The 23,518-nt window shown below is 40.6% G+C and overlaps 1 protein-coding gene across 5 annotated transcripts in view; it reads left to right on the forward strand.

Moving 5' to 3' along the window:
- The window catches only part of ext2 (exostosin glycosyltransferase 2), a 194,624-nt gene that overhangs the window by 78,692 nt on the left and 92,414 nt on the right, over positions 1-23,518 (forward strand). For all 5 annotated transcript variants that reach the window (XM_087996312.1, XM_087996311.1, XM_087996313.1 and 2 more), the window contains 2 exons: positions 1,037-1,176; positions 7,122-7,215. In XM_087996312.1, the coding sequence (XP_087852438.1) occupies positions 1,037-1,176; positions 7,122-7,215 (234 nt within the window). The remainder of the gene's footprint in view (positions 1-1,036; positions 1,177-7,121; positions 7,216-23,518) is intronic.

A 23,518-nucleotide genomic window follows, 5' to 3' on the forward strand; every position in this document is an offset into this window, starting at 1 on the left:
GGACAGGTTGGACCGAAGGGTCTGTTTCCATGCTGTACATCTCTATGACTCTAATCACCATCACTGAAATATAATTATCTGGTCATCTGTTTTTGAGGCTTGCTGTGTGCTAATTGCATTTCCTCGATTGTGAAGCACCTTGGGAATTGTCAAGATTGTAAAGGCTTGTATAGCTGCGTCCTTTTTTATAATTAAAAGTTGAGGTTTGGACATGAAATGCTATCAATACTGACTGTAGACTGTGGTCTTCCATCCAATAGCTTTCCTTCCTCACTTGTCTGTAGTCAACTATTCGTTTTTTGACAAATTCTACATCTTGGTTTCAAATAATTCTATTTCTGTAGTACTATCTAAGCATAACATGCAGTAATAGAGTTACTTCCAAATTCAAACCTCTATTATTTTCAGGGTTTTCTTTCATCTGTATGCTTAGATAGCTAATATGAACTCTTTAAACTTTGGTGCAATGGTCTATCATATGATTCTTTTTGTGTAAGTTATTCACTTGGATTCATTCCAAGTTGCTGTATATTTAGTTTTATCCCCAACTTTAGTTTCAATATACATCTCCACTTCAGTCTGTCAATGCAAATGTAGATAAATGACTGTTTCATTTTCATTTTCACTTATACAGCAGTATTTAATATAGGTAAAAATATGTAATTACAGAACTATTGAGGGAATGAACAGATGCTGAACTGTGATGGGAGAAACTAAGAGATGTGACCAAAACCTTTGTCAGAAAGATAGGTTTTAAGAAGACTTTTAGAGACAGGGAGATTAGTGAGCGGAGAAGATTGGAAATTGCGTAGAATACAGCCTTGGTGGATAATTCATCTCTTGCAAAAGGTGAGCCGAAAGAAAGAGTAGAACAGTCTCCCGTTATTTCTGTGTTTGATTTTTACTTTGAATTTTCCAGGTTTCTCCCATTTCTCTGGTTGTATTATTTATGGAATGTATGCAAAGTTTATACCATTGTATACCTACATGCCCTAAAGATATGTCCAATTGATGGGTTATTTCTCTTTGGTCTCAGGAAGCCATGTTTTGTATTGTATTGCGTGGAGCACGCCTTGGGCAAGCTATCCTAAGTGATGTCCTTCAAGCAGGCTGCGTTCCTGTAATTGTTGGCGATTCTTACATCCTCCCATTTTCAGAAGTACTGGATTGGAAAAGGTATGCAGTGTACTGGAATTTTACTAGATTCCTTTCTCCAGCAAAATGTATATACATAAGCTGTTTGTACCAGCAATAGAAAATTACTTTTATGAAACAAAGAACTGTGGATGTTGGAGATCTTGGTAAAATCTTAGCAGGACGTATATACTTAGTGATAAGGTCCTAGGGAGCGTTGCTAAACAAAGAGACCTTGGAGTGCAGGTTCATAGTTCCTTAAAAGTGGAGTCGCAGGTAGATAGGATAGTGAAGAAGGCGTTTGGTATGCTTTCCTTTATCGGTCAGAGTATTGAGTACAGAAGTTGGGAGGACATGTTGCGGCTGTACAGGACATTGCTTAGACCACTGTTGGAATATTATGACAGTAGACAATAAGTGCAGGAGTAGGCCATTCTGCCCTTCGAGCCAGCATCACCATTCATTATGATCATGACTGATCATCCTCAATCAGTATCCTGTTCCTGCCTTATCCCCATAACCCTTAATTCCACTATCCTTAAGAGCTATGTCCAACTCTTTCTTGAAAGTATCCAGAGACTAAGCCTCCACAGCCTTCTGGGGCAGAGCATTCCTACACCCACCACTGTCTGGGTGAAGAAGTTTCTCCTCAACTCTGTTCTGAGTGGCCTACCCCTTATTTTTAAACTGTGTCCTCTGGTTCGGGACTCACCCATCAGCAGAGACATGCTTCCTGCCTCCAGAGTGTCCATGTTGCGTGCAGTTCTGGTCTCCTTCCTATCAGAAAGATGTTGTGAAGCTTGAAAGGATGTTGCCAGGATTGGAGGATTTGAGCTATAGGGAGAGGCTGAACAGGCTGGGGCTGTTTTCCCTGGAACGTCAGAGGCTGAGGGTTTACAAAATTATGAGGGGCATGGATAGGGTAAATAGGCAAAGTCTTTTCCCTGGGGTAGGGGAGTCCAGAACTAGAGGGCATAGGTTTAGGGTGAGAGTGGAAAGGTATAAAAGAGACCTAAGGTGCAACTTTTTCACACAGAGGATGGTACATGTATGGAATGAGCTGCCAGAGGAAGTGGTGGAGGCTGGTACAATTGCCGCATTTAAAAGGCATTTAGATGGGTATATGAATAGGAAGGGTTTGGAGGGATATGGGCCAGGTGCTGGCAGGTGGGACTAGATTGGGTTGGGATATCTGATCGGCATGGACGGGTTAGATTGAAGGGTCTGTTTCCTAGCTATATATCTCTATGATTCTATCTGAAACAAAAACAGAAATTGTTGATGAAACCTAAGCAAGGGGTCCCCAAGCAGAAAATGAGCTACTGTTCTTTATGTTTGTGCAAACCTACAACCCATTGGGCTTGACATCAAGTTGAATAACTTTAGAGCCTGATTCCATCCTTCCTATTTTTTTTACCCACGCTGATCGTGTTATGACTGTGCTTTCAGCAGTCACTCCTACTCTCAGCTTTCATTATCACTTATTCAACTTCTCTTCTGGCCTATTATCAATAATCCCCCGGGTCTGTCTATCTCTTTCATATCTCGATCTCTCTCTCTCTCTCTCTCTCTCTCTCTCTCTCTCGGCTCTCTCTCTCTCGGCTCTCTCTCTCTGCTCTCTCTCTCTGCTCTCTCTTCACCTATCCAGTCAACTCCCTCCACTTGCCTAGATGAGTGCAGCCCCAACAACTCAAGAAGCTTGGACACCTCCAGGACAAAGCAGTCCACTTGATTGACACCGTATCCACAAGCATTTACTCCCTCTACTGCTGCTCTGCAGCACCAGTGTGTGCTATCTACAAGATGCACTGCAGAAATTCACCAAAGATCTTCACACAACACCTTCCAAACCAACATCCACACGGACATGGGCAGTAGGTATATAGGAGCATCACCACCTTTAAGCTCCCTTCCAAGCCACTCACCATCCTGACTTGGAAAAATATCGCTATTTGTTCACTGTCACTGGATAAAAATCCTGGAATTCCCTCCCTAACAGCATGTGGACTGTAGTTCAAGAAGGCCACCTTCTCGAGGGAAACTAGACAACAAATCTATCCAGCCAACAATTCCCATGTTCCACATATGAATAAATTTGTAAAAAGCCATTCAGTTGTAAGAATTACTACAAAGTCTCAACAAAGAAATGAAACTGGACAGCCCATATGGCATCAATTTAGGCACCAGAAACGCCAATTGCAGAAAAAGCCCTGTCAACCCTGCAAAGTCTTCCTCAGTAACATCTGGGGACTATTGCCAACTTTGGGAGAGCTGTCTCACAGAATAGTCCAGCAACAGCCTGACATTGTCATATTCATGGAATCATACTTTACAGACAAAATTCCAGAAACCACTATCACCATCCCCAGATATGTCCTGTTTCAGCAGCAGGACAGATCTAGCATAGTTGAGAAGAAGTTGCCCTTCTTCTCAACATTGACTCTGGACCCCATGAAGTCTTATGGCTTCAGGTTAAACATGGGCAAGGGATCCTGCTGACAACCACATACCTTCCTCAGCTGATAAATCCGTACTCCTGACTGCTGAGCAATGGGGGTGGCCCGAGCGCAAAATTAACTTTGGATGGGGGTATTTCAGTGTCTACGACCAAGAATGGCTTGGCAGCAGCACAACTGATTGAGGTGGTCAGGTTCTGCAGGACATATCTGCTTTTCTGGCTCATCAGATTGTGAAGGTTCCAACAAAAGAGAAAAACCATTGTGTACAGTTCTGGTCGCCACACTACCAGAGGATGTGGATGCTTTGGAGAGGGTACAGAGAAAGTTTATCGGGATGTTCCCTGTATGGGGATTTCAGCTATGAAGAAAGGTTGGATAGACTGGGTTTGTTTTCTCTGGAACGCAGGAAGTTGAGGGAATATCTGACAGAAGTATATAAGGTTGGGAATAGCATGGATAGAGTGGAAAGCATGAGGTTTTTTCCCGGAGTGGAGGGGTCAATTACTAGGGGCCACAGGTTCAATGTTCGGGACTTGAGTTGGGACTGAGCTTAAAACATGGACGAGGCAAGTTTTTCACAAAAAGAGTGGTGAGTGCCGAGAATGTGCTGCCAGGGGAGTGTTGGAAGCAGACACAATAGCAGCATTCAAGAAGCACCTGGAAGAATACATGAACAGAGGGATACAGATCCTGTAAGTGAAGACAGTTTTTTTATAGAAGGGCTAAATGTGTCAGCACAGGCTTGGAGAGCTGAAGGGACTGCTCCTGTGCTGTATTGTTCTTTGTTTGTAAACATATTCAGTCTTATCCTTATCAATCTGCTATCCACAGATGCATTTGTCCATAACCGTATCCGTAAGAGTGGCCATTGCACAAACCTTGTGGGAAAAGAAATCCTGCCTTCAGGTTGCGAGTACCCTCCATTGTGACAGTAACATTGTAATAAACTGGACAGACTTTGAATAAATCTAGCAACTCTAGACTGGGCATCCATGAATGCAGTGGGCAATCAACATTGGAATTACAATCCAGCATAATCATCAACTGCACGACCTGGCATATCCCCCACTCAAATATTATCATCAAACCAGGAGAATAACTTTGGTTCAATGGAGAGTGCAGGAAGGCATACCAGGAGCAGCAGCAGGCATACCTAAAAATGAGGTGTCTATCTGGTGAAGCTACCAAACAGCACTACTGGCATGCCACACAGAATGAGCAGCAAGTAATAGACAGAAGCAATCCCACAACCAACGGATAAATTCTAGGCTCTGTTGTCCCATGACATCCAGTTGTGAATGGTGGTGGATAATGAAACAACTCACTGGAGGAGAAGGCTCCACCAATATCCTCATCCTCACTGATAGAAGAGCTCAGTGTGTCAGTGCATAAGCTAAGGCTGAAATATTAACAGCAGTCTTCAGTCAGAAGTGTCAAGTGGATGATCCGTCTTGGCCTCCTCCAGTGATTCCCAGCATCACAGATACCAGTGTTCAGCCAATTTAATTCACTTTATATGATGAAACAGTTGAAGGCACTGGATACTGTCAGGGCTGTGGTCCTTGCAAATATTCCGGAATAGCGTTGAAGACTTGTGCTCCAGAGAAGGTCAGAGGCTAGGAATACTAAGGCAAATAACTTATCTATGGACTCCCCAAAGCCTGTCCACCATCTTTAAGGTACAAGTCAGGAGTGTGGTGGAATATTCCCAACTTGCCTGGATGGATGCAACTCCAACAACACTCAAAAAGCTTGAAACCATCCAGGACAAAGCAGCCTGCTTGATTGACACCATATTCACAGGCATCCACCCCTTTCATTGCCGAGGCTTTGTAGCAACATTGTGTCCTATGTACAAGATATGCTGTAGAAATCCATCGAAAATCCTCAGCTAGCACCTTCCAAACCATGACCACCTCCATCTTGAAGGTCAAGGATAGATACACAGGAACACCACATCTGCAATTTCCCCTCGAGCTGCTCCCCATCCTATCTTGGAAGCATATTGCTGTTCCTTCACTGTTGCTGAGTCAAGACCCTAGGATTCCCTCTAAGGGCATTGTGAGTTAACCTACAGCACACGGACTGCAGTGGTTCAAAAAGGCAGATCAGTATCATCATCTCAAGGGCAACGGGTTGGGCAATAAATGCTGACCAGCCAGCAATGCCGACATCCCACGAGTGAATTAAAAAAACGTTGAGCCATGCAAACCAACAAAATTCAAATTCCAGTTTGTTCCTTGTTATATGTTTCAATGTGCTTATCTCAACTTCCTTTCTTCTATACTTTAGCTAGGTTTGAGGACTTGAATAACATAAACTACGAATGGTCATTTTGTTTAATAGTAAGCTTTTTTTCTCTCCGCAGTCAGTCATGTGTATTACATGCATGGAGTCTCATCACCATGCTTATGAGCCTGCAAGCAAAACAACAGGCGAATAGAAATTTTATTAGCCTAGCGGAAAGTGTACTTTCTCCACATAGAATTGCGTGCAGTTGCCATAGTTTAGTTTAAATGCAGCTTGGTAAAGCTAAGGCTTAGGGACCCAAGTGTGTGTAAGTGTGCTAGTAAATTTTAGTTGGAGAAATCTGTGTATTGTATACGCACATTTCCTATGTTTCCTGTTGCTTGTCTGGTTAGAACACCACCCTATGTGGCTTTGTTTGTCAAACATATGTGGAGCTGAGTGAAAAGTTTCACAGTTCTTAGAGGAGGTGTGAGAAGAAATCTACCCAGAGGATGGTGGGAATCTGGAACTTAACTTTGGGCGGCACGGTGGCACAGTGGTTAGCACTGCTGCCTCACAGCGCCAGATACCCGGGTTCAATTCCCGCCTCAGGCGACTGACTGTGTGGAGTTTGCACGTTCTCCCCGTGTCTGCGTGGGTTTCCTCCGGGTGCTCCGGTTTCCTCCCACAATCCAAAAATGTGCAGGTTAGGTGATTTGGCCATGCTAAATTTCCCGTAGTGTTAGGTAAGGGGTAAATGTAGGGGTATGGGTGGGTTGCGGTTCGGCGGGTCGGTGTGGACTTGTTGGGCCGAAGGGCCTGTTTCCACACTGTAAGTAATCTAATCTAATCTAATCTTAACTGCCTGTAAGAGTGATAGAGGCAGAAAGCCTCATAACACTTAAATATTTTGATGTAAACTTATGATGTCAATGCATTTAAAGGTTATAGGCCAAATGCTAGAAAATGGAATTGGACTAATTAGGTGGTTGTTTTTGACCAGCACAGACTCGATGGACCAAAAGGCCCTATTCTTTACTGTAGGCCTATGACTGTGATATGTAGGCATGTTCAAATCCAATCTGATATTCAAGATTTTATTGTACAGAAAAAAATAAGTTGATGCTTAATGATGCTAAAATGTGGGGAATGGGGGTTTGCTTCTTGATGAGGTGCTGCAAGACTGCTGCTTTCCATGTAATCACATGCATTAGTTGTGGTTGCCACAGTGAAGAGAGAATTGGAATAATCCTTGAATGCTCTCCTGTACAACTGCTGTTTTCTGTGTTCACTTTTCAGAGCCTCTGTGGTCATACCTGAAGACAAGCTTTCAGAAATATACAGTATTTTAAAGACTATCCCTCAGCAACAAATCGAAGACATGCAGAAACGGGTATGAAAGGTTAATGTATTCACTGAACGTGATATCAGTTGAAGTTTGTTTTGTTGTACATGTATCTAAGTCTCTTCTCGGCTACATTTGGCCAAATTTGCACTGTGTTTCGGATAGGAGATTCAGATCAGGGCTGCTTCAGAAAGACAGAGCCATATTGCATTCTGACGGGTCCCTCGTCATACAGAACCAGGAAAGACAGACTATGCCCCTTTTTCACAACAACAAGCTGCCATATTTTGTAACTTAAAGGTCCAAGCAAATTCTCTGATTTAATTGGATACTTTCAGAGAGTTCCAAGCGTAGGGGAATTGTTCAGTGGAGTCTTCAATTTCCTGAATAATTTCTTTAGAGTCTGCTATGATGGGGATTCCAAAGGAATCATGCACAACTCCCATGTATGCTTAATATTCGGCAGTTATTTGCCAGTAACAGTTATTTGGCCTTTGAAAAATCCAGGCCAGACCTGGCTGTCTGCTTTTAGTTTTCCTTATTTGCTGCTGTATACACCTATACATAATTTGAAGTCGAACTTGAAAGATAATTAAAAGATGTGCAAATACAAATAGGTGAATATGGGTGTTAGTAGGGGTGATTAACTTTAATTTTGACCAATTTCCACTGGTAAAGTGCAAAATAACTTTTTAAGAGCACATGGTGCAAAGCAGTTTTCTACTTGGCATTACTCTCTCCCTTTCCTACTGCTTACTAAAGTAAGCAAGCCCAGATGAGCATTTGCCCCTCACTGCAGAGCAGAATACACTGGATGCTAGAAATCTGAAATAACAAAAACTAGGAAAAACTCAGCAGATCAGGTACTGCTTATGGAAACAAAGCCAGTTTACTTGCTGTGTATCACCAGTTGCTTGTGTATCTCTGTTGTCATTGGCAACAGGAATATCAATCGAGTAGCTGTTGTTGAGGATCTTTTGAGGGAGTGCAGCGTAGGTTCACGAGGTCAATTCCTGGAATGGCGGGACTACCTTACGCTGAAAGACTAGAACGACTGAGCTTGTATACTCTTGAATTTAGAAGACTGAGAGGGGATCTGATTGAGACATATAAGATTATTAAAGGATAGGACACTCTGGAAGCAGGAAACATGTTTCCACTGATGGGTGAGTGCCGAACCAGAGGACACAGCTTAAAAATACGGGGTAGACCATTTAGGACAGAGATGAGGAGAAACTTCTTCTCCCAGAGAGTGGTGCCTGTGTGGAATGCTCTGCCCCAGAGGGCAGTGGAGGCCCAGTCTCTGGATTCATTTCAGAAAGAGTTGGATAGAGCTCTCAAGGATAGTGGAATCAAGGGTTATGGAGATAAGGCAGGAACAGGATACTGATTAAGGATGATCAGCCATGATCATATTGAATGGTGATGCAGGCTCGAAGGGCAGAATGGCCTACTCCTGCATCTATTGTCTATTGAAATAAGTACATCTCAACTCTGAGCAGCAGAACTGACACTTAACAACAAAATGCATTTGTTGGATTGCACTGGCCTGCCAGGCAGTGTCAGCATCTGAACTCAGCCTTAAAAATATTTCTGAACAGAAGTTTTGAATAATTTGTAAAGTACATAGAGATCTTTGTATTTTTACACCCATCTCTGTTAGCCATCAACATGCCTTGGGTAGTGACTACAATTAGCTGAATTATTATTCCAATGGGGTTACTGTTAACTGAAAATAATATTTCCAAAACACACTCTCTGCAAGATCATATATTGGTTTGAAATTGTATGAACTGTAATAATCATTCACTATAGGCTCAGAAATTCGCAAGTGGTGCCTAAACAAAAAAAAATGGAAATAAGCAGCAGATCAACAGCATCTGTAAAAAGGATAGTTTACTTTTCAGGTGCCTTCAGATGTGAAAGTAACCGATGAGTATGTATATTGATAAACAAAGTGGAAGGTTTAAAAGTACAGTTTAAATATCAGTAGTATGATGCAATAGAAGAAATAATAAAGCATTAAAGGAGAAAGAAGGCATTAAAGAAGAAAGAAGGCATTAAAGAAGATAGAAGGCATTAAAGAAACAAAGGATGCATAACTATCTGGGAGTATTGAGAAAATGTTTGTGAACTAGCTAGTTTTTCACCTTGTGTCTCTCTTTAATATTTTAAAATTTTCTTTAACATTCTCACTTCTCTAGGTACTTTTCTTTTTTTGATGTCTCTACGTTAGTTTATCTCTGAGGTGGTTTCGTACAGTTTACTTTGGATGCTTCCTTTGGGGTTTTTGTTTTCTATGTATTTCTTCGCCGCTCTTCAAATATGCCTGTTCATTTGTTCTGATCCATTTCTACTCTGGAGTCTGCACCTGAACCATTGACCTTGTTGTCATCACAGTTGTTGATTGACCTGCTGTGTGTTTTTGGCTTTTCCACGTTACTGCATTTGTTGCCACTGAAACTGCAGCGTTGTATTTACCTCCCTGTCAAAGTGCCTGTGACATTGCTGCCGAAGTACCTGCTATCAGCAACAACTCTGCATTAAAGACTGTGACAATCCAGAATATTGAGCACTTCAAAGCTATGTTAACAACGGCAGAACAAATAAAATGTGTTCTCTTTCGAAGGATTTCGCTGTGAAGTCTTATATGTTGGATGATCTTACTTGGTTCAGGATTGTAGTTTTCAGAGTCAATGAGCAGAATAGCAAGCCAAGTGATACATTGAGTGGGGTAGCAGTTGAGTGTCAAATGGGGCTGCAAGTTGGAACAATGACATTGGCTGCATTAAACGTGAACCGATCAGCAGAATGGGTGCCAGTTGCCTATTCTGGATTCATATCATCACCAATCTTGTTCGTCAGGAGGTATATATTGTTTCCAGCTTAGGATCAGAAAAGTTCATCTGGATTTTGCTGTAGGAGGAGACAGAGGGTTGTGGTGAAGGATTTTTTTTCGGATGAAGCCCTTTGACAGCGGTGTTCCACTGAGATCGGTAGTAGATCTAGTTTTGTTTGTTGTTTATATAAACAATATTGATGAGAATATGGGAGGCATGGTTGGAAAGTTTGCAGATGACACCAAAATTGGTAGTACAGTGGACAGTGAAGAAGGTTATCTAGATTACTAAGATATCTTAATCAATTAGGCCATTGGGCTGAGGATTGGCAGATAGAGTTTAATTTGGATAAACGTGAGGTATTGCATTTTGGTAAAACAAACAAGGGCAGGACTTATGCAGTTAATGGTAGGCCCATGGATAATGTTGTAAAATAAAGAGACCCAGGGGTTTTGGTACATAATTTGAAATTTGCACATGTAGACGAGGTGATTAAGAAGGCATTTAGCAAGCTTGTTTTCATTGCGCAGTGTGTAGGAATTGGGATGTCATGTCGAGGTTATACAGGGCATTCATGAACACTCTGTTGGAGTACTGTGTTTAGTTGTCGTCATCCTGCTATAAGAAGGAAATTATTAAGTTGGAGAGGGTTCATTAAAGATTTACCAAGATATTGCTGAGAATGGAGGGTTTGAATTTTAAAATTAGGCTGGATAGGCTGGGACTTTTTTCACTGCATAGGAGATTGAGGGATGACGTTCTAGAGGTTTTTAAAATCATGAGGTGTGTCAATTAGGTGAATAGCAAGGTTCTTTTCCCTCGGATGGGGGAATTCAGATCTAGTGGGCATATGTTTAAGGTGAGAGGACAAAGTTTTAAAAAGACCTTGAGGAGCAACATTTTTTTTACACATGGTGGTTCATGTGTGCAATGAACTGCCAGAAAAAGTTGGTGATGCAGGTACAGTTTCAGATAAATACATGAATATAAAAGGTTTGGAGGAATAAGGGCCAAACACAGGTAAGTGGGACTGGTTTAGTTTGGGAATATGGTTGGCGTTGACTGGTTGGACCACATCTGTGCTGTATGACTATGACTCTAACTGCTCAGTTAGACTTGCTTCGCATTCTTCAGCCTAGAATGTTTTTTTTAAAGTGTTTCCTGCTAACTGTGCAACAAGGGAAAAGGGGGGGCATACAGGATCCAATTGAGTGAGGCCTTTACAATTAAAATTCAAGAAAATTTAAACTTTTCATTTTGTTTTCTCTTCCTTTCCTCAATCAACAGTTGTTCCCAATTTGACATGGAATTCACCCACTTCCTTTTCAGTCCTTGCACTGTTTTTTTTTCTTTTTTTTCTTTTAATTTAACCCCCACACTACCACCTAAGTGCGGTAGTGCTTATTTTATCCCCAGCACCCATGGTGTGTGTGTGCAGGTGGGAGACACAGTGAAAGACACAAAGTGCACGAATCTTTATTCAATTTCCACCACCAAGAAGTCCTTGCACTGTTAATTCATAATCCTTTAACCTGATTGGGCAGAGTTAATGGCCTTGCTCAATTGGATCCTGCATGCCCCCTTTCCCTTGTTGCACAGTTAGCAGGAAACACTTTCAAAACAAATGTTCTAGGCTGAAGAATCTGCAACAATTTCTTGTTGAAATCTGCAACAATTAATATCTGAATAATTAAAATGTACTAATTTTCAGCCCCAGAGAAGTGGGTTCACTTGAAATGTTCAATTATTGCCTTCAAAAGGATGATTGCACTCGTAATGACAATATGAAATTTTGAGGTACTCTTAATTTCTTTCTACTACAAATAAATCTTTTACTTTAACGCGTGACAATAATGGAGTAGACAGCAACACTCTAATTTGTTAATTTAATAATGCCGTGACATAACAGTACCATTTAAATATAAATAAGATGGAGTACTGTTAAGGCTTCATTGTTATTTTGACAGCAAAATCTGGCTAATTTGTATTCTCCGCTAGTGTTGTATGATGTTGTTGAGGAATGCACGGTATATCAGTGGTTAGCACTGGTCCCTCTCAGCATCAGGGATCTGGGTTTGACTCAAGCCTTGGCTGGATGACTGTGTGGAGTTTGCACATTTCTTCCCATGTCTGTTCAGATTTTCTTTGGGTGCTCCAGTTTCCTCCCACAGCCCATATGCACATTAGGTGGATTGGCCATGCTAAATTGCCCCCCTATGCAGAAAAGATAGATTAGCCATGATAAATGCAGTATTATGAAGATGGGGTTGGGGGTTGTGTCTGGGGGTTGCTCTTCAGAGGGTTAGTGCAGACTGGATGTACCAAATGGCCTCCTAATGCATTATAGAGATTCTGTGATCTCTGAATGATTGAAGAAAAATTACTTATTGTAACAGGCAGGTTTAACCCCATAGTTCTATAACATTCCTTTGAGCAAGTGTTTTAAATAAATGATTGCACACATTAATATTGAGCGATTGTGCAGTTTCTGTGGTTGGACCTTCATTTAAGGAAGAATGAAAATGAATGTATTTGGTTTGTTTCTGAGATTCACTTTTAAATAGTATTGCCATCTTTAAGAATTTATTATGGCAAATACTCAATGTTTGGTAAAAGGACCATGAGAAAAGCATGGCTCGTCCTTTTTTTTGACTTCAGGCTTCCTTGTTGCAAGAAGATTCCAATTTGTACTTTTTCTTCTTTGTCTCAGTTTACCCTGTTGTGACTTCGTGGTGGATTATATCAGGCTTTTGTTTTTGACAAGCAATACAGCTACAAACATTGTTTTACTTAGAAATGAAAATTGCCTAAAGAACAGTTTAAGTTGCTCTCATCTAGGATAGTGATATTTGTGTGTGTGTTCATTAATATCTGCTAGAAAGATGAGATGTGCAGTTTTTCTCTTTGGAGCATGCAGCAATCTGTTTAGGAAAGTGGATAATACTCTTTGCATATACGTCTTGGTGAGAGAAACCAGCTGGGTGTGAGATCAAATAGCTGGAACCTTGTCTAACAATTAAATTACAGCCTTTTTTTCCTAATGATTTAGAAGGAAAGGAAATGAACTGAAATACTTACACTTTTAGCTGATTTTATGACTGCTCAATTTGTACTAAAGTCTAGTTTTTGAATGCAGGGCTAGGAGATGAGTAGGTTGTTAATTTTTAGTCAGTATGTTTCCAATGCTGCCATACAGTAATTATACTTTTACTGGATATGCTTTACTACAGAATAATTTTTACCACATTGGCTTAGGTTGGCCTACATGAGCAACAGATGCATAGGTGTTTGATAGCTATTCGTTTTTTTTTTTGCTTTCCCTCCTTGAGGTTGTCCATCTGTTTGTAATCTTCAGAGTACAATAACATTTGCGTCATCCAACATGTACTGGATTGATAAAGCTAATCAATCAAAATGGTGGTTAACCCATTACAATTTGTGGAAATAGACGGAATCAAATGAAGGCATGTTCTGATGCCCTGACCACTCCTGAGGTAAAATAAAAATGCTTTAACCAGTTCATTTAGAGGTTATATCTCCCTAATTCTGCATTGTCTGGTCCTGCAACCTCTGTGGTCCAACACCTGCAGTAGTCAGCCTTTCCTGGACAACTGGTAACTGTACATCAATCTTTACTTCAATTTGTTTTTGTTGCACTTTGTCCAGTTGGATACTCCTAATCCTGTTTTGGGTGTCCAATTGGAAAATAATTCATCCATTAAACATGTGATTGGCACAAGTCTAGGTGAGGTCTTCACTCCATTGTGGAATCAAGTGTTTGTCTATTGAATATACTTGATATTTTTGATTTCGTTACTAAGTGAGTAGCTTACATTTGATTTACAATTGTTTTGTGACATTTCGTAGCCTGGTGTGTGGCTTAGAGGGAAACTTTCAGGTGGTGATATTCCAATTTATTCTCTTTGCCCTCCTGAGTGTTGAGGGTGTATGTTTGGAAGGTGCTGTCAGAGGACCATTGGTGAGTTACTGCAGTGCATCTCACATGGCACACACTGTTGCTACTGTACATCAACCGTGAAAGGAATGAATATTGCATGTGATGGGTAGGGCTCCAGTCTGGCAGGCTCCTCCTGGATAGTGTCAAGCTTCTTGAATGTTGTTGGAACTGCATTCATCCAGGCAAATAGGGAGTGTTTTATCTCACTCCTGATTGTGCTTCGTAGGTGGTAGACAGGCTTTGGGAAGTCAGGAGATGAGTGACTTGCTGCAGTATTCCTAGCCTTTTGTAGCCATAGTATGTATAATGTTCAATTTTCGTATAAAAGAAATAAATAACTGGGGAGCATTCTCAAGTAGTGATGTTGTTTTCTTCAAAGCGAAGGACAAAAGGCAATCTAGCAAAATGGGGCAGTATTAACAATATCAGAAATTTCAGCTTTACCTGATCCTTGGAAAGTCATGCAGGTTTGCATCAGGTCTCCATAGTTACATCAGAGAGAGAGAGAAAGAGAGAGAGAGAGAGAGAGTTCCAAGAGATTACTTTACCTTAAACACCCTAGTAACACCCAGCTTCAATAATGAAGGAAGACAAACAACTGAGGTAACATAGGAACAGGAGTAGGCTATTTAGCCCCTCAAGAATGCCCTGCCATTCAATGAGATTATGGCTGATCTGTGGCCTAACTGCATATACATGCCACTTCGCTTAATACCTTTGCTAAACAAGAGTAAATCTATCTTAAATTTAAAACTAACAATTGATCTGACATCCACTGCCATTTGTGCTAGCAAACCTGCCCAATGTACATTTATTCTATGCTAGGTTTTTGAAGACAGAAAGAGGGACCACAGTGGAATATACTATTCACACACATATGAGTTTTACAAGCATACCAATTTACAGTTGTGTATTATCTGGCACTCTACCAATTGCAATGGTTAACCTATCGGCCACCATTTATGGGCAGAAGTGCTTCCTAATTTCTTTTCTGAATGATTTGGCCCTAATTTTTAGACTATGCTCCCGAGTTCTAGAATCACCAAATCACTGGGATGGCACGATGACTCAGTGGTTAGCACTACCGTCTGATGGCATCAGGGACCCGGATTCGATTCTGCCTTCAGGCAATTGTGCAAACTCCACTCAGGCATTCTCCCCGTGTCTCCGTGGGTTTCCTCCAGGTGCTCTGATTTCCTTCCACAGTTCAGAGATGTGCAGTTAGGTGGATTGACCATGCTAAATCGCGCTTCGTATACAGGGATATGTCAGTCAAGTGGATCAGCCATGGGAAATACAGGGTTATAGCGATAGGGTTGGTCTGAGTGGAATGCTCTTCAAAGGGTCGGTGTGGATTCAATGGGCCGAATGACCTGTTTCCACGCTGTCGGGATTCTACAGATTTTGTTGGAAGATGCAGAAAAGGCAGTTCAAGGAACTGGAATAGAGCAGGTGAACATAAATAGAGCTATTTGAGCTATTGAAAGATAAGTGGACTAGTTGTCTGAAAGACCTATTGCTGTGTTAGAAGCAGAGGACTGGGAAGCAGGAATAGGTCATTTGGCCTTTTTAGCATTCAATAAGATCAAGACTTATCTGGTTGTGTTCTCACCTCCAACTTTGCCTCTGCGCTACATCTCTGAGTTCTTTGACTACAAAATGTCTACCTAACTTGTAACATCTGTGCATTTCTATGTACAGTATTTAGGCATTCATTCACCATGGCTATTTGTGAGATGATAACTAGCAGAAAATTTCCATGTGGCAAGTAGTGAAACACAAGTTTTGAAAACAAAACCTTTCTTTCTTTAAAATAAACCTTTTTATTCGCACTTTAAATTTGTGTTGACAGGATGTGTATCCCTGTCACTGGTACAATTTACTTGATGCATTTAAACAGTTGAAACATTAGTAAGCTTATAAAAGGCTGTACTTTGTAAATGACCACTTGTCAGAGTTTTGATTTTGTCAAGTGTTGGAAGGACCAAGAGCATAGGATTCAGCAATGGAGAATTTAATATTTAAGGCTCATTACACCTGGGATTGAACCTTACAGCCAGGTCCAATTTGCTTTTCGTCTGGTGATTTTGTAAAACAGATTCTCAAAGCTCCTTGTGAAATGTTGAAATACAATATAGGTGTTGGATGTCAGTTGAGTTTGAATTGTAGACCTGTGCAGCAGCAGTAGCAACTAGATGTTGGCTACCATAGATATCTATCTCTGCAATCCCAGGCACTTGTGCCAGTAAAAACAGTCAGCATTGATGCTAATATTAATCTCTTAAGTTCTGGCGAAGCTGTAATCGTTGGCAAGCAAAGCACAACAAAATAGGAATAACTGTACGTTGTTGAAATTACCCACCTTCCATGATGTTTGAAGCACAAAATATAAGAACTGTATAGCATAAATTCAGAGTGGTCAGTGGCTAAAGGAAACTCTAGTGAGAACAAAATAAAAGTTTATTTCTCTCCTGAAGGAGAAAGAAGTGAATGAGAAAGTAAGATTGCTGGGGCTAGAAGTGAGGTCTCATGCTAAACTCTAAAAGAGGTGCAAGAAATCCATGAGGAGAGGCTGTGTCTGAAAGACAGTCACCCTGGCCTGCCAAATACTTGGTGTTCATAACTTCCATTTCATATTTTAACCACGCATCCTCCTTACTAAATTTTTAAAACAGTTAGTAGAACTGGAGCAAGGCTTGCTTTGTTTGGCATTTTTCAGTGTTGAAGCAGCAACCCTTAACTAAAAGCAGTTTAAAATAAAAGTTGATGATTTAATTTGAAGCCGGTGGAGTTGGAATACTTTCCCCAAGGCCATGTAATCATGCCAACTCTATTGTTGCTTCAGACCTCCCTCTTTTCTTTGCAGACTTTACATACGAAATATTCTTTACAAGGCAATGAGCTGATATTCCCCTCACCTCCATTATCAGCCTTCCACAGGGACCGTTTCTCCAGGACACGCTGATCCGCTCTTCCTTCACTCCCACCACCACCACCACCACCCCTCACCCCCAAACAACCCCACAGTGGGTTCCCCTGCAACCGCAGAAGATGTAACACCTGTTCGTTTACTTCCTCCCTCTTCCGTATCCAACGGCCCAAACACACCTTCCAGGTGAAGGAGCGCTTTATTTGCACTTCACACAATCTACCACATTCGCAGTTCATAATATGGTGTCCTCTCTATTGGGGAAACGAGGTTTAGACTAGGTGACTGCTTTGCAGAACACCAATGTTCTGCCCGCAAAAAAGACCTGAGCTTCCTGTTGCCTGTCACTTCAACATACCCTGTTCTCTGAACACCACCAGTGAAACTCAGCACAAGCTGGAAGAACAGCACCTCATTTTCCACTTGCAGCCTTCTTGACTCAATATAGAGTTTAACACCTTTTAGGCTTGAGCTCTCCCATGTTCTTACCCCAACCCTCACAAACCAGGCCTTGTTATCACATAGTCTGCTATTAAGCATAACCTATTGTTAGTCACGAAAAGTCCCCATTAATAGCTATTCACACTCGTAGTCAAATTGTTATCCACTCCTTTGTCTATCCAACTGTTCTGCTCTCGCATTGGGCTCTATCCCCACATATCACTTACTCCTTACCCCCCTCCCCACCCTATCTTCTGCATATAAATCAAAATTTTCCGAGTTAACATCAATTCTGAGGAAGGGTGACTTGACCCAAAGCATTAACTCTGATTTCTCTCCACAGATGTTGCCAAACCTGCTATGCTTTTTCAGAAATTGATGTTTTTGTTTGTGAGCTGATATTCATGTTTTTAGAATCAGCATGCTATCTATGGAGGCGAGACTTGTGCTGGCTGTTCACCCAATAATGTTAAATTAGCCCAGAGTTTCAATTAACTTGCTTCGGGCCTCCCAGTTGGAGCATATGCTCTGTTCATGCTATATAAATGGACTGAAAGAAATTTGAGGCCCAGGCTGTTTAGATCCATGTGTATTTCAACACTACAAAATTACACATACTGACAGTTCAAAGTCTAGTTACAGTTTCTAGTCTTCTCTCAACTTTGTCACGGTACTTTTGTTTATAAATTCTAAGGCCCTGAAATGACTCTTGTGGTTTATTAACAGATCAACACTTAACATGCTTATCTGAAATTGCTCTGTTATTTGGCAAAGATGTTGAGGCATTTATTTAACTCAGTTGATCTTCCTTTTAAAATGGAATTTGATTATTTACATGCTTGTATTCAACAGCATAAATTTAGAATAAAATTATTGAATCTGAAACCCATACTGTGCTTTGACTAGCAATGGTCCTCAACTCTGGGCTGACACTGCTCCCTCTGCCCTCCATTGCACGCAAAGGACTGAAAGTACAATCATTAGGTAAATAAGTGTTATTTTGAATGTTTTCTAATAAGTACAACTCATTCTATCAATTGCATTCATTGCCATTTTAACTTCCTCCATTTTGACTACTTGATTTTATATGTAAACAATAATGTCAGATTGTTAATGATTTTATGCATATTCAGATCAAAGTTCTAAATCTGATCTGAAGTAGGAATGAACTCTGACTCATTGTGGTTATGGTCATTTCTAACCTCCAATCAATCTTTCTTTCCAAATCTTTCTTATCTCCCTTATTTGATTGATAATAGTACGGTCAGTGCTCTTCTGAACTTTCCTCTTCAGCCTGACACTCCCCTCTCTTCATCCTGATACTCCCTTTTCTTCATCCTGATACTCAAAATATTCCATTTGATGCACCGTTCCTCCTCCTTGCATCCTCAGCTGTGTAAAATCAAGGCTTCTTGGACCATTTCATTTTTAACTCATTCTTTCCCTCAATCCCAGAACTGGAGCTCTTTCATTCCTATTTCATTTATCTGATTACAGCAGTTTGACTTGCCTTCTGGCTTGAAATTTTCAAACTAATGTGACTTTCTGATGAGTTGAATACACCACCCTCACGAAATTGACTTTGAGAGTACTGGGATCACAGAAGTCAAATTATAGTTATACTGAGTTACAGTGGGCTAAGATTCAAGTCCTGATTAGAGTGGTGCTGGAAAAGCACAGCATCTAAGGAGCAGGAAAATCAATGTATCGGGCAAAAGCCCTTCATCGGAATGGAGAGATTCAAGTCCATCAGTGGACTAAAGTCTGTTACAGTAAACCTGATTTGGCAAATGATTGTTAATTCTACTGTTGCAATTTAGCTAATTAAAGAGAGGTCAAATAAATGCATTAGGTCAGTGAGACCCACTAGCATAGAGGTTTATTGAGACAGGTAGATATGGTGACTGAGTAGTAATGGCACTGTACTAGTAATTCAGAAATCTAAGCTAATTTCTTGGGGAGTTGGCTTAGAATCTCACTGTAGCAGATAATGAAATTGGAATTGAATAAATTCTGGAATTAAATCTTGCCTGGTGATAACCATGTAACAATTGTCAATCATTGTAACAGCCTATCTGTTCACTGATGTCTTTTAGTGAAGGGAATATGCCATTCTCATCTGGTCAGGCCTGCATATGACTGCAGACGTATAGGAATGTGGTTGATTCTTAACTGCCCTCTGAAATGGCTTAGCAAGTCACTTAGTTGTATCATGCGATTATAAAGTCTAAATAAAGGAATGAAACTGGATGGATCACCAGACATGGATCTAAGCACTAGAAACAACAACTGCAGACAGAGCCATACTGACCACACAGAGATCATCTGGGAGCATATGTCAGAATTGGACTGCTGTCCCAAAAACGAGTCAAGCAGCAGCCTGCCATATCCATAACTCATGGCTTGCAAACAATGTCCCAGGCACCACCATACTATCCTTGGTTTTATTCTGTCTCCTTAGCAGGACAGGCCTAGCAGAGGTGTTGTACACAGTTGTATATACTGCCTCAATGTTGCCTCCAGATCCCATAAAGTCTCATGCTATCAGGTTAAACACGCTAGGAATGCTGTTCCTGATTACTGCTTATCCCTCACCCCCCTCAGCATATGAATTAATAGTTCTCCATGTTGAATACCTTGGAGGGAGCACCGAGGAAAGTGCACAAAGTATATGGGTGTGACGCTTCAGTATCCAAAAGTACTGGACTAAATCTGTAGTAGGTGGTGAGGCAAAATCTTCATGACCTCATCCTCTCAATCTATTGGTGGTAAGTGCATCTCATGACGGTATTGATAGGAGAGGCCACAGTGCAGTCCTTTTGGAGAGGTAGTTTATTAAATAGTTCCAACAAAGTGGTGGAGCCACTTAACAGATTTCAAGAAGGAGCTCAACAAGTTCATGTCAAGGGTTTCAATGTTATTAAAATTGCATTCTGAAACACTGATCAAACAACAGATTTCTCCTGCCTGACATTGTTCATGTTAAAAATTATTGATAATTGTTAAGAATCACTCTCCCAGAACTCTTGTCATCACTGTCTCAATTCCCAAAGTCATTCTTCAGTCCCTAGACTGAGTTCTTTGAGGAATGTTGAAATTCTTTTTGTTTTGCTGGTTTTGGAGTGTTTTCTTGTTTTATTCTTTATTTCTTCCTGTTTCAGATGGATACTTTCTTTGTAGCCATTCACACCTCACCTGAATACATTGTTTTTCTTCATTTTACCCATTACCACTGTCTTTGAATTTTGTGACACCTCTTGTCAATTGATCTCTCTTGCCCTCCATCCTGTTTGTTCTTGCTTACCTCACCCACCTCAAACCCCTTCATTTCCCGAAAGCCTATTACATTTTTATTTTTCCTGCGTTTTGATGAAGGGTTAGTGACTTGAAATGCCAACTGTTAAATTTAATGTTACTTCCACGGATGCTGCCTTACCTGAGTATTTTCAGCATATTCTGTTTCTCATTCATATTTCCAGCATCTGTAATGTCATGCTGTTATACCATTCCTCATCTAGTTGTTTTTCAATTATTAAATGTAACTTAGTCAATTTTTATTTTAAAACCTTATTTCAATTTATATTCAAACAGATGAGTACACACCCAAGTATCTCGATCAAAATTACTAACTTGACCAATAGGCAGGCTGACTGTGTCAAATTTGTCAAAGTTTGTTAGAATAAGATTTAGAACCTTCTGCAAGATTTCCTTTTATTTATTCTGATCCAAGGTTAGTATCCTGTTAGTATCCACTCTAATGGTCATGGATATAGAACAGGTATTCAGATTTGTTGCTTTCTACCCATTTCACATGTACAATAGCTTCTCAGTCATTGCATCTTCCTGAATTACAGGAAGTGCTAGAATATATTTACAAAAATATACTGATTAAATTAAAACACAGTATGAATGAAAGATCTTAAGTTTAATGCCAATCTGGTGATTATTGAGAGCTCCTGGGAGGAACAGTTAGAAGATGAATAGTAAGAAATATGAATCGCAAGAATTTCTCTCTCTGACTGAAAACAGATTTTGCATGTCTGCTGATGATGTATTGCATTCTGACAGTACTTCATAAATCCTCCAGTGGTTTGTGCTTTGGAAGAATGTTTCGGTCTCGAGTCAAAGTGTAGTGGAGTGTGCATTTATCATGTGACAAGGTTAGAAATGTCTATTTGAAGAGAGAATGAAAAATGGTTGGTATCTATCAGCACAACCTATTTTTACTTCTTGGGACATCTTGACACAGGCATTTTGTGTGAGGAGGGAACAGTTCAACCCACATTGATGGACCAAGTCTTTGAGAGGTTCAGATTGTGCATTCATTTTATTAGTAAAGGGATCCAAGAATAATGCTCCGAAAAGTTTAAGAATTTTTCACCCTTTATCCCAGAATTCAGACATTTTTATTGCTGTTTATGTCATTAAATTGAATATCTGATGGCTGCACTTAAATGTTAGTGTGTATGAATAGCTTATATATACCTCCTCAAGGTTAGAACTTTTGTGTCTAATAAAGAAAGACATATGGTACTTCTCTGGAAATCCTTAGGTTGTATCTCTTCAGGATAAGCCAAGAGCAGTTTTTTGAGCCTGGCTTGATCTGTCTAGTCTAGTGGATCTCTAAGCACATTCAAAAGCATGTTTCTGCCTTCATATTTTGAGAGTATTACAGCTAACTAATTGCCAGTAGTAAATTGAAGGGAATGAATAACAACACATTAAAACAAAACATTTAAAGAAACGAGGGAGAGTGCAGTTAACATTATCTTTTAGTTTAGATTCTCTCATGTGTCCTTATCACCTATGATGGAAAACATGCCGTCTGCGTACCTCCTCTGTCTGGCTGCTATCCAGTCCTTTTCAGCTGATAAGACCGGATGAGAAAACTCATCCGGAAAAGGTTCTGAGCACACAACATTATGGATGCAAACACATCTTCAAGGAGACTTGAAGTGGGGGAGTTTGCTTTTCACTTCAGTAGAATTTCGCTGATCAGTGTTGTTAACTGTTTGTAGTGCACAACAAGGGTTAAATTGGTTTCTCGAGCTGCTATTCAGTTTTTGGTGGCTGCCCTTTCATTATCTATCACTCATTTATTACTGATTCAGCTATGCAGTAACAACAGCTTCTGTATTTGTGTTGACATATTGGGTATTTGAATTCTCAATAACATTGGGTTTTTCTCAATAACATGTATGCTTCTGCATGTAAAAAAAACTGCATTTGCTGACACTGTGGACCATGCACAGTATTCTCTAGTGAGTCATTTGCACATGTATTAGTGAATGAGATTTGTGTGTCTATTTTCCATGCACACAAAGTTTTGCTAGAGTTTGGGACCTGGGAGAGAACTACAGGAGTTGAGGGTGCTGTTGAGAGAGCTGGGGAGGAGCACGGGTTGGCAGATTGGATTCTCTCCTCTGCTCTCACCCTCATCTAGTCTTCTCCCACCCCATTCTCCAGTTCCCCTCGCAACAAATCTTGGAGGCCTTTTCTGCTGTTGAACCCCATTTCACTATCAGGTCCATATGTGCATGTGCACATTTTATGCATGATGCGGGGGTCTGGAACTATGTGCATGCACAGTTCCAAGTGAGTACGCAGGCACATTTGCCCTGCAGTTTCGATGTCACACTTTACAAAAAGCATTAGGCCAGGTCACAGTTAATGAGTTTCTATTACATATGTAGAAACAACGCAGTGATCATTGCAGTACAATCCACTACTTTTTTTTCTATGTTATACTGGCTGCTGAACTTCATAGAATCCCCTTAGTATGGAAGCAGGCTATTCAGTCCATCAAATCCACACCGACCTTCCGAAGAGCATCCCACCCACTACCCTATCTCTGTAACACTGCATTTCCTATGGCTAATTCATCTAGCCTGCACATCCCTGGGCACTGTGGGCAACTTGGCATGGCCAATCCACCTAACCTCCACATCTTTAAACTGTGGAAGGAAGCCAGAGGAAACACTTGCAGATATTGGGAGAATGAGCAAATTCCACACAGATAGTTGGCTGAGAAAGGCATTGAATGTGAGTCTCTGGCACTGCGAGGCAGCAGTTCTAACCACTGAGCCACTGTGGCGCCCACAACTTTAAACTAAATGTTTCATATTTATTTGCAAGAAATTCATTACCCTGTGGTGTAAAAGCTTTTTTGGATTTCAATTATCT

The sequence above is a fragment of the Chiloscyllium plagiosum genome, unplaced genomic scaffold (genome assembly GCF_037043375.1).
Source record: "Chiloscyllium plagiosum isolate Xiang-an unplaced genomic scaffold, Cpla_swu_hap1 HiC_scaffold_18, whole genome shotgun sequence".
Taxonomy (NCBI): Eukaryota; Metazoa; Chordata; class Chondrichthyes; order Orectolobiformes; family Hemiscylliidae; genus Chiloscyllium; species Chiloscyllium plagiosum.